The 12,508-nt window shown below is 33.3% G+C and overlaps 2 protein-coding genes across 2 annotated transcripts; both read left to right on the top strand.

Moving 5' to 3' along the window:
• The first annotated feature begins 4,319 nt into the window (after positions 1–4,319).
• Positions 4,320–7,881, top strand: LOC122278215 (delta(12)-fatty-acid desaturase FAD2-like). The gene is made up of 2 exons (XM_043088352.1): positions 4,320–4,529; positions 6,446–7,881. The coding sequence occupies exon 2, from the start codon at positions 6,457–6,459 to the stop codon at positions 7,615–7,617; it is 1,161 nt and encodes a 386-aa protein (XP_042944286.1). The 5' UTR covers positions 4,320–4,529; positions 6,446–6,456; the 3' UTR covers positions 7,618–7,881.
• A 3,542-nt stretch (positions 7,882–11,423) lies between these two features.
• On the top strand, positions 11,424–12,430 carry LOC122279863 (VQ motif-containing protein 25-like). Its single transcript, XM_043090744.1, has one exon. It carries the CDS (start codon positions 11,544–11,546, stop codon positions 12,264–12,266), a length of 723 nt encoding a protein of 240 aa, XP_042946678.1. The 5' UTR covers positions 11,424–11,543; the 3' UTR covers positions 12,267–12,430.
• Positions 12,431–12,508: the final 78 nt, after the last annotated feature.

Raw genomic sequence — 12,508 nt, 5'->3', positions numbered from 1 at the left:
AGAAGAGAGAATGAAAGCTTTGAATGAAAGTTGTATGCTCTTGGTGTTGTGAATGTGAAGCTCTCAAATGATCTATTTATAGGTATATGAGACTTCATATTCAAATCTAAAAAGATTCACATGTCAAAGACAACATCATTCACTTTTTCAAAAAATTCAAATAAAAGGTTCTTCTTTTTCAATTGTCAAAGACAACATCATTCACTTTTTTAAAAAAAACTCAAATCTAATCTTTTACTTTTGGCATATGACAAAATGAGCACACTTTCCTTTTCAAAAAATTTTTCAAACAAAATCATCTACCTTTTGTATAAGTCTAAAAAAGTATCAACCACTTTTGAAAATATTCAAATAAAACATGCACATGTGAAAGATGACAATCAATCATCTTTAATATTTTCAAAGTTCAACCCTTTAATCAAGGCATGCACATGTAAAAGATGACAATCAATCATCTTTTTAAATTTTCAAATTTAATTTTCAAAAATATTCATGCACATGTGGAAAATGTATTTTAATGTTTTATGATAAAATATTAATTTTGAGCATTAATCCTAATTTCGAATTTTAAGAGATTTACAACATTACTCTATAACTTTAATGTGAACTTATTTCCTTCTTGCTCATGCTTAGTTCTTTGATGTGCTTGATTCCATTGTGTGAACAACTTGAACTTGAAACTCTTTTATTCTTTGAATTCATTTGTTATCATCAAAATCTATGTGTAGATTTATAATCACATGAAACTTGAAACCTTGGGTTCAACAGTACTATTGTAGGTAGGGGTGCACAAATAAGCCATATAACCGACCCGGTCGATTTAATTGACTCGATCCGACCAAAAAAGCCCGACCCGTTTCAATTTTTATTTAGAAGTGGAACTGGTCGTACCCGTTTTTGATTTAAACGGAATTACCCGATATCCGTTTGTGCCGTTTCTCTTTAGTTCTCTCGCTCTTTGCCTTTCCCTCCTGTGAAGGCTTTGTTCCTCTACCTTGCTTGGATGAGGGTCCCATAGAGACTGAAGAAGAAATTGCCGTAGCCTACGAAGAAGTTTACGGCCTCGTGTACAAAACTTCTAATCATCATCATCGGCATGAACTCGGAGCCCAAACCTCAACTTTCCCAGCTCCTCAGCCTCGTCTGATATTAAATCCTCCATCTTAAGCAATAACTAGATCCAGATTCGGGCTCTTCTTTTGTGGGTCGGTGCCTATTTGTTGAATCTACTTTGGTTGAGTTCGGTTTTTATGTTATGTTTTCAGTTTATGTTTGTTTACTTGTGTTTGGATAGCAGGAAAAGTCTAGGGAATAGAAAATAAACACCTATGTCTGGAAATATGTGTTTGGTTGTTGAGAAACTATGGCATGTGTAAAAGTTTTTCTATATAATCTGAAAGTTTTGGGTGCTTTTGGGTCTTCTTTACTGCTTGCAATTTGGGTGTTTTCAGCCATTTTCTTGTCAAGCCAAAATGGGTTTTGGATTAGAATGTGGGGTTGATTTGGAGGTGACAGTGAAAACAGAGCAAGTAAAAATGAGGGGTTTTGAGTTTTCTTGAAGGTACGAAGCTATATCCAGAACTTTCCTATAATTTTGTTTGGTTGTTGAGAAACTACGGCATTGGAAGTCATCATCATCTTCTTCTTCTTCTTTTTTAAGATTAAATCGAAAAAAAAAAAAAAAAAACGGTTCGGGTAATCGGGTAACGGAATGTAGTTCGGGAATACCAAATTCGGTAGTGGAAATAGGCGAGGCGGGTCGGGTCGAAACATTCTCTATTCGGTCTGGATCGAGTCGGCTAAACAGTCCTAATTGTAGGAACAGGATTAGTTATCAGAAACACTTACCTTTTCTTTTCAGTAATAGCTAGACTGCCTTGCTTAGCTATGTTAGTGTGTTGGGTGTTGCTTTCATGGAGGCATCAAACTATTGAGTTTTCATGAATCTTGCCAAATAGCATATATCTTCCACATAAGGATTGGAGATGAGGTTGTAGATTCAATCCCATGAGTTTTATTTATATAAAAGAGATACAAGCTAAATCTACGAGACATTGTTGTAGATTAGCTGAGTTTTGCTCTCATTTTTTGTCACTCTTTGATTTTGAACCCACAACAAGATTTTGAGTCCCTTACTAATTAATTGGATTCCAATGGCACTGGTATTAGAGTTTTATGAAGTTTTTTCATTATACTTGTGCTTTTATTTGTCCATAAAAAGGGTAAAGAAAAAAAAAATAGAAAGAAAGCTTACGTTTTGTTATGTCTGGATACTCACGAATGCTTTCTCACTCTAATAGCAAAAAGCAGCCCTTGCGTGTTTACAGCATCGTGAAATATGCAGCCATAGCTCATGGAGATGTTAAGATATTTATGAAGTACACTTTTCTTTAAGCCTAAAGATATTTTGTTTTTATTTTACTTTGCACTAATTACTATTTTTATTTTATAAATGATATATATAATCTCAGTAGTTATGTTACTATTTGTTTAATTCACAAAAATGTTACTTATCATTTCATATCATATATTTTATATATTTTAATATTATTTTTTATTTTATTTTATTTTTATTAAACTATTAAGTTGTTTTACTTATCATCTATATACTACATATTTATTATAAAATAAATAAATAAAATAAGTATGGTGTGTATAAATGATAAGTATAAATTATCATCAATTAATTTACTATTCGAAATTTATTTTATAGGAGCATCGACTATATGTTAAAAGCGTTGCGGAGAAATTATCAAAAAAAAAAAATTGGAGGATTCAAGTTTATATAGATCCATAGAAACTGAAAGAGAAAAAATATAGGCATTTTAATATCCTCTCTATTGAAATAATGGAAGACAAAGAAAATACTGGATCGTTATCTTAGAATTAAAATTATCTCAAATAACTTTCATAAAATTATGGACGATGTTTATTTATAGGATCATATTATAAATTCTATTAATGTTCTTTTTTTATAATATCTCACAATGTGTAATTATTTATTAATTATATAAACATTACATCGTTAGTTATTTAATTAACCAAAAATATTATGTTTTTATTAATAAAAAATTAATTCTTAAAAAAATTAAATATAAACTAAACAAACGTGCGTTGTACGTTGTACGTTACTTTCATTTAGTATATATATAACGTACTTAAAGGGCTTCTTAGGTTTGAATTTTCAAAACAAAATAATAAAAATAATAGTATCATTAATTGTGATCAAGAAATCTTAACTCATTAAAATCTTGACATTTCTTGACGTTCAAGTTTTTGACTCATAAAATATATAAATACCAACTCGGCCTTTCTGACTAATTGAAAAAACAGAATATGATCAGATTAAAATTTATCCCTAAAACAAAAATTAAAATATTGAAAAAACTCAAATAACATAAGATCTCAATAATATTGATAGATTAAATTCTCGATCGTGAGAAATGGATTCCGTCGTTATTGATATTGGCAGTTTATAAACAAAAACAAACTCTTCATAGGTGCACATACAAATTTTTAGTAAGGTATCTTTTATAAGTATATATTGGATAATTTAAGAAGAAAATTATCCAACTCGAGAATATACTACCAAGGCTAAAGTCATTATCACTTTAGCCAATTCCTAGAATTATCGAGATGTAATTTTGTTAAATAATGAAGAATAATATATATTTGCGTAATATTACTAATACCACAAATATTGATATATATATATATATATATATATATATATATATATATATATATATATATATATATATATACTTGTCTCGATCATTCATTAAAAAAAAAAAAATTGACTAATACTAATCACATGATACATATACTATTCAATTTTAGAATTTTACAAATACCATTAAATTTTCTTGGTGGGGTGTGGGTAGTTATCAGGCCAAAGAGTAAGCAATGAAACCTAATAATATTTAAAGGAATAATGTTATATATAATCGTAGAATATATAAGGCTAAAGAGTTAGGTTTATTATTAAAAGATAAATTTTTTGTCAATAGATTATATATTTATTTATTTTTTTAAAAATAATTATACGATTTGTACATTCAAGAGTGCAACTATCATTTTTCATTTTCAAATAATCAATAAAATCATACCACTTCATTAAAAATAAATTTTAATATTATAAAATTACTCTCTATTTTATAGAGAGTTGTAAATTAATTATAAAATAACTTTAATAAGATTATCGAAATGGTACATGATAAAGAAAAAAAAAATGAAATTAATGATTGCCACGTGTGCGAAATATCAATCACGTACAGAGAATGAACGGGAAGAGAGAGAGAGAGAGGGGGGGGCTCGGCAGAGGGAAATTAGAAAGGTTAAATACAGAGGCATCGTTGAAGGCCTAAAGACATGCCGGCTATTCCTATCCATTAGCCAGCGTTTCCGTTCAGAGCAAAAGATAGGCCAGCGTTTCCGTTCCGAGCAAGCGACAGACACATAGAGAGAGAGAGAGAGCGCATAGAGTGGGAGACAGATTCATTAAGTTTTGGGAGCTTCTCTATTTTCCGGTAAGTGTTCTTGTGCCTTTCCTAATGTTTATATATTAGTTTCTCTCTGGTTTGTTTCGTGAATGTTCTCTCCCTGTTTCCTTTTTATTTTTTTGTTATACACATGATTCCGTACGTGCTTTGTGATTGAATGTTGAAAATCGCGTGCCAATCGGAGCTGGAAGTTTTCCTCTCACGGTATATATGCTTTTGAATATTTTGTTCTTAAAGATCTTGTTGTAAAAGGCCAGTTTATTGTTCCTAAAGCCTCTCCGAGTTTGAGATCTTTATCATCATCTTTGTTTCCTTCGTCAAACTGAACTAGCTTTTTCATTTTTTAGCTTCCTTGAATTTGTAAATCCCGGTTCAAGAAATTCTCTTAGCTTGAGCTCAAACAAAGAATGCGTGCATTATCGTATTAAAATTGGAGTCGTTTTCATTTTTATTTTATTTTAAGCCTCAGCTTTTAGGATCTCAAACCATCATGCATGTTGTAGTTTTTCCAGACTTTTATGGCCATTTATTTATTAGATTTATATTTTTAGGGGTTATTTTTTGTTTTGTTTAATGCTTTGGATGCGAGACAAAAATTTGTCGAGTAATGTTATTCAACATTTCAATTCTTATTATCCTTTCGTCATTTAATTATATGGTATTAGATAATTAGAAATTATTTATTATATTTTATTTATGAACCTATCATCTAATAGTATATCATAAAATTACGAGAGAATGATAAAAAAATAAATAATAAATAAATTTTTTCATTTTCCAAACATCTTTCTTTCTCGTCCTTTCCTTTATTCGGGTTATTAAGGATAGACGTCGTTCATTTTTATCAATTATCAAACACCGATTCTTCAGTCGTCCCGGAGTTACCGGAGTTGCAGATGTCCTTTCACTTCTACCAAACGAAATATAAACAAAGCGAAGGAAAAAAAACGTGCGATGTCCGGTCAAGTTTTAGGACGAATATTCCGGAATAAGTACACACGTTTTTGTGAAGAGTTTGAATACAATTACTTACGTGCATGTTTTAAATATAACATAAAAAATTGTGGTCCTAATGCATTGAATTGAATGATAGTAAATGGGAAGGGCGGACGGATTAAGATCTTTTTATAATTTAAAGAAATATAATATATGACTGATTATATATAATATTATGGTCTATATTATTTATATGTAGGATTTAATGTTTTGATTCTTAAGAAATCTATGGTATAGCGTTAAAAGTTGGCATGTAAAAATAAGGGATAGTCCGGTGAATTGCAAAAAAGATGGCCGCCTTCTTATGGATACCGTAAAAAATACCGTAAAAGGTAGAGTGTGACCCACCTTCTGGTGTTCCCAGCACCCGCAAATTTTACGCGTGAAACGAAAAGTCGCTTGACTCGCTTTTGGTACGTACATAGGGAAAACATTTTTTTTTTAAATTTTTTTTACGACGTGGTCCCTTTTTTAATTATATTAAATAAATAAATAAAAAACGAAGGCACGAAATTGTCGACGTTCTTTAATTTACCATCATTTCTGCACTTAGACATGAACCTTTTTTAATTTACAAAAATACTTTATACATAAAAATAATTATATAAAAATAATTTTAGAAATGTGAGATTATAACATTTTTTTTATTATAAATTATATCTAATGGATCTCATGACATCATATTAATTTATAGGTTTATTTGTATGAATTCTCTTTGTTTATAAAGCACTTTTCAATTTATATTTTAATTTCATGAACACTAATCAAAGAAAATACAAATTTGTACGAGTTTGGGGACAGAAATGTTTGGTGCAATAATTTTAATTTCTTATTGTTTCTGTTGAGTTGTCTATTTATCAAGTTGCTTTTGTAAAATCTTAGACCAATTATTAGCATTTCTTGTGTTAGATATCACATGCCACTTCTCTTTCACTCTTTGTTTGCAGGTTGAAGAATAATGGGTGCCGGTGGTCAAATGGCAGCTCCTCCGACTCCCAACAAGTCTGATCAATCCGACAGGCTGAAGCGAGTTCCCCACACAAAGCCCCCATTTACACTCAGCCAGATAAAGAAAGCCATCCCACCTCATTGTTTCCAGCGTTCTGTACACCGCTCTTTCTCCTACGTTGCTTACGACCTCGCATTAGCCTCTCTCTTCCTCTACATTGCCACCAATTACTTCCACCACCTTCCTCATCAACTTCTCTCATACATGGCTTGGCCAATCTACTGGATTTTCCAAGGTTGTGTCCTCACTGGCCTCTGGGTCATAGCTCACGAGTGTGGCCACCATGCCTTCAGTGACTACCAATGGCTCGATGACTTGGTTGGCTTCATCCTCCACTCCGGTCTTCTTGTCCCTTACTTCTCCTGGAAGTACAGCCATGGCCGTCACCATTCAAATACAGGTTCCCTTGAGCGAGATGAAGTCTTTGTTCCGAAGAAAAAATCCAGCATCAGTTGGTACTCCAAATACCTTAACAATCCACCAGGCCGAGTCTTCACACTTGCCATCACACTCACTCTCGGCTGGCCTCTGTACCTCGCATTTAACGTTTCCGGCAGGCCCTATGATCGGTTTGCAAGCCACTACGACCCTCATGGCCCCATCTACTCGGATCGCCAGCGACTCCAGATATACATATCCGATGCTGGTGTTCTTTCTGTCTTTTACGGGCTTTACCACCTTGCCATGACGAAAGGACTTGCTTGGGTTCTATGTATTTACGGAGGACCATTGCTGGTCGTGAATGGGTTCTTGGTGCTGATCACGTTTTTGCAGCACACTCACCCTTCGTTGCCCCATTACGATTCCTCCGAATGGGAATGGTTGAAAGGAGCTTTGTCAACAGTTGACAGGGATTATGGAATATTAAACAAGATTTTCCACAACATCACAGATACGCATGTGGCGCACCACTTGTTCTCGACGATGCCGCATTATCATGCAATGGAGGCCACGAAGGCAATAAAACCTATTTTGGGCGATTATTATCAGTTTGACGGGACACCAATTTATAAGGCAACGTGGAGGGAGGCAAAGGAGTGCATTTATGTTGAATCGGATGAAGGTGGCGCCCAGAGCAAAGGTGTCTTCTGGTACGCCAATAAGCTGTAGCACTAGTACTGCTGATTGAAACTGCCTATTATATATTAGCTTAAAATCCTTTATAGGTCTAATCCAAGTTGTATGCTTACTGCGAATTAGACCTTTTTTACGTTCTTCTGATCTCATAAATAATATTGTTTCTTAAATAATGAGAAGAAAGCAATACTTAAGCACATTTGTAACCTAGCTATTAGGAACATCTTGAAACTTGATTTGATATATGAATCCTCATGGCTTGAGAATTAAGTCAGAACATTTACCTTTTGAAGCGTATATCGCTCTCCCCTGATCTTCTGTCTTCATCACTAGATTAACCAACAAGCGTATGATGCATGGATCAGATGGACATTAGAAAGAAAAAAAGAGAGAAAGAAAACGCTGTCTTGAAATGTTATTCTGGTGATAGCCGACTAAAATGGCCTCCCCAGCTAGCTGATGACTACTCCAAGTAACAAACCTTAGGCCTACTGAACCGAGGTCAGAGGGTGACAAGCTGTCCTGCATATTCTTTGTGTGTTGTAGGCTTTCTTTGCGATTGACAATTGGTGGTTGCACATGATTAGGAGCTAGCATCCAAACATGTCAAAATCAGATAATTTTAAAACATGTTAAGCAATTCTCTGATCCAACTAGCTTGTGTGATTTTAATTCATTAGTGCCTACTATATATGCTTTCACCTAATATCACAAGGTTTGAATAAGTATTTAAGAAACTCAATTTGACTAATATTTAAAGATATCATTGACATATATATATAGAACTATTATGTGGAGAATGGACCTCTTAATTCTTAAATACACTCCAAACGACATAAATTTCAATTATTTAGAAATTGAATTGGGTTTTAAAATGTCTTCAACCGGCTAAATGCATGTAGCCTGAATAACATTATCTCGAGTTTCTAAAATGAAAGTCTAGAATTCTAAAACCCACACCCCAAATATATCAAAAAAACAAAAAATGTTACAAGTTTACAACCGAGCAGGTCCTAGCTAGTAGTATATGCGATGTGGTTTTTGTTGACAAACAATAAAAGTAAACATCTCTAGTTTAATGTTTATTTTTCTAGTTTTAATTGGTTGGCTGAATTGAAGTCTGCAGACGGCGTTGGCGTAGGCACGCGTACATCGCCACGTGGCGGTTAAAATCCTTCCACGCACGTACTCTTACCATTTGGGCCGGCCCAGTCGGCATGAGCCTGTCGGGTGTTCTTTCGTTTTGCTGACGCAAACACGGAAACAATATCTACGTGTCAAATACGTCAGATCGATCTGTTTGCAATTGCCCTTCACATACGATCTATGATACCATCAGCCTCGAACGATCTACGCACATCTCTCTCCCCCCACCCAACTCAAATGTTACCCATCATAACTTCTTCCTGCCACCAAACATACCTCTCTCTCTCTCTCTCTCTCTCTCTCTCTCTTATTTTTATTTTTATTTTTATTTTTGATGTTTTATTTTAACCACTAATAAAATACATAAAAATAAATTTATAAACTGATATAATACGTTAAATTATAAAATTATTTTTATTATAAAATATTTTACATAAAAATAAATTTATAAATTTTTAATTTTACATTTCTTTATTCACATATCTTGGTATGTTTTTGATCTGTACGTTCCAACCAATGTTCTGTCTCCACCTTCCCAAAAGTCATTGTCCTGCGCAGCCCATGATGAACTTTTTCGATCCCATTTGCAAATATAAATATTTTTCATAAAAAACCTAAGAAAAATATTTAATTTTTCGAGTTATAATCATTGTATATGGCGTGTTAATTAGTATATATAAGAATAAGAGATAAGGCTGCCATGTCTGTCTCAAGTGTCGCCCTCAAGGTCACTTTCATGTCATTAGATCCAAAACATATACGTCCCAAAACTCAACCCCATAGATCAAGAAGCGACAGTCTTAACTGTCAGGATTCAATAACTTAGATAATTAAGAAACTTTGTAAAAAAGAATAATACAATATTATAATTTGTTTTTTTCGTTTTATGGTGTTTATACAGTGGATCGGAGTTAGAATAGAAAAGAGACACTAGGAATGAAATAATTAATATAGGCATAAAATTATATCTAAATTATATGCATGTGTACACAAAAGAACGTACGTTATAAATTAAATAAACAGTCACAAATTTGCAGAATAGTTTAAAAAATATGGCACAAAAGATTGTACCAAACATGAATGAAAAACTGTACCTTCAACCTCAAAGCAACATATAATGAGATTACGTAAAAATAAATTTATAAAATTACGTGACAGCTTTATATGATCATCAAATTATATTATTTTGTGGGTTTATTTTTATTTAATTTATTTATGGTTAAATTTTTTTATTTTTAAGAAAAAAAAACATATTATAAGAAAACTATTTATTTACGACCAGTTATTTCTAGTGAAATGATCATTTCTAACTAAAATGAGTTACAAATAGACTTTCTGTTGCAAAAGATTGGTCATAAGTACCCACTTTTCTTATAGCATATACGTACACTACAATATTGATTAGTTCAAAACTTCAAATAATCAATGATTTGTTAACGCTGATCAACCAGAAAACAGTTCAAGTAATTCAACGAGTTGCTGAACTATAAAACAATCTGAATGATTTTTAAATGTTGGGAGTCCATGCATGAAGGTGCAAAATCAGAGAATATTTAGTAACTTAATTACTAAAATATATATGAAAAGGGAATTCAACAGGTTAGAGGGACTGAGGCCCGATCGAGGGAGCATAAATAATTATGAACTCCTGATCGATCTCGTGTCGATAATCTATCTGCAACGCTAGCTGATTACGAATGGCTAGCTGTCGTTTGTACATATATTTATATATATATATATATATATATATATATATATATATTGTGCAAGCCATGATTTCGGATTTTATTCCAACGACCAAGCGGATTCTCATATATAGTTTGAGATATGACATGATGGGATCGAGCCAAAATGGTACCCATGGCCATGGCCGTGCTGGTTTATGAGCGATCCCAAGTTCCCAACTCCAAACATGTTGTTGCATGCCATTGATCTCATGATGTGATCTCTGCATGCTGGTTAATGTAATGGCTTTGGTTTCTTTTCTAATATAATAGCTAGTTAGGTGGCAATCACGAAATCATGATATATAGATAGTTATTTTATATCCAATAGATAATTATCAATAGCTGATCATCTTTGGAATTTGCATTATTGCTCCAAATTATGTCATGTTTTGAAAGAAATAATATATATATATATATTGAGAGTTATTTTGACGTACACCCCTAACTATTTGTGAACGAAAAAATCTATTCATCATCTTAATTTTCATCATCTTATGATGTAGCATTAAATGATAGGTTCACAAATAAAATATAATAAATAATCTATAATCATCTAATGTCATATCATAGAATGATGAGAGGTTAATGAAAATTAGGATGATAGGTAGCATTACTCATTTGAGAATAGAAATTTTCTTTTGTTAAACATCAAATTAATAAGTTTGGTATATAATGTAAGCGTATATATTAAGGAAAGTTTTCCCTCAAGAATAATGGGGTTTACCTGACAGATTGTGCAAACTTATAGAACGAAGCATGGCCATAATGTGCAATGATTATGTTTTCAATGATCATCAGATCACAAATTAAGAAAATGCTAATAAACAAAGAAAAGAATGATCCTAACTTATTAACAGATCCGGGGTGTCTTCATGTTTTTGTTTTTCTTTTTTTATTAAAGCATGATATATGAGATATGCATAACCATTATCCTTTTGATCTTACCGGTTCATTCGGCATGCATCTCTCCGGCCAGAAGACGAAAAACTGTACACAATATGTATAATTATCTAATCAACAAATTGGGAATTGGGGGACCCTCAAGAATTCTCTTTACTTTATTGACTTCCTTGCAATCTGCCAGACATGGCTTCATCCGCTACTTTCTCCCAACACACATCCTTTTTTTTTTTTTTAAATTCTTTTTCTATTGCTCTCCCCATCGAACAATCTCCATTAACACTTCTTCTCCACCTCTCTCTCTCTCTCTCTCTCTCTCTCTCTCTCTCTATATATATATATATGCATCCGGCCTTCCTTTCTTCTAAACAAACACACCAACTTCTCCGCGCCTCTCTCTCTCTCTCTGAGCATTTTCCAATGGAGGTGATAACAAAGAAGCAAACTTGGAAACACTGTTCGACTTCAACTCCTGATCTAGCCGTGCACCAAGATTCAAAGAAAATATCCAAACCCAAACCAAAGATACGCATAATTCACATATTTGCACCCGACATCATCCAAACCGACGCAGCAAACTTCCGCGAGTTAGTGCAACGACTCACCGGAAAACCCAGTACAGAAAAGGGCTGCAATGAGAAACCAAGAATTACCGGAAGAGAAGAGCCGAGAACTGCTTCATCCGACGAGCCAGTGGCGAAGAAAATGGAGCTCCGACCTATGATTCGTGGTCTGGAGTCAAGGGAGAGAGCTAAGGACGAGGAAGGGATGTGGAATGGCGAGAGTTCAGGTGGGTTCTTGGGCGGTTTTGCAGACTTGGAGTTTATCCAAGAGCTTGGTGAATTCCCACTTCTTCCGTTGGATGCTAATTCCCACATGCATGGCTTTGGAGAAGCTCAACTTGCCTAGCTATTAATAGAAACCGAAGGGTTTTTCTTTCATGGCCTTTTCTTCTGTCATTTTATGATTAATGTTTGAGCTTTAGGGATTTTTTTTTTGGGTTATCTTTAGGAATTTTGATTTTGGAAATTTTATTAATCATATGGTATCTGATGATGATCTTTATTTACTTAGTTTTCTGATACTTTTCTGATACTCTTAAGATCCATCTCCTGTAAATAGCCGGGCTACACTCTCAGGCTTCTTCTCTA

The sequence above is a fragment of the Carya illinoinensis genome, chromosome 10 (assembly GCF_018687715.1).
Source record: "Carya illinoinensis cultivar Pawnee chromosome 10, C.illinoinensisPawnee_v1, whole genome shotgun sequence".
Taxonomy (NCBI): Eukaryota; Viridiplantae; Streptophyta; class Magnoliopsida; order Fagales; family Juglandaceae; genus Carya; species Carya illinoinensis.
Note: the sequence above shows the minus strand (reverse complement) of the source record. Positions and strands in the feature narration are given on the sequence as shown.

What these genes read in the sequence shown, in the direction of transcription:
- LOC122278215 (XM_043088352.1), top strand. Translation starts at nt 6,457, where the DNA reads ATGGGTGCCGGTGGTCAAATGGCAGCTCCTCCGACTCCCAACAAGTCT.
- LOC122279863 (XM_043090744.1), top strand. Translation starts at nt 11,544, where the DNA reads ATGGCTTCATCCGCTACTTTCTCCCAACACACATCCTTTTTTTTTTTT.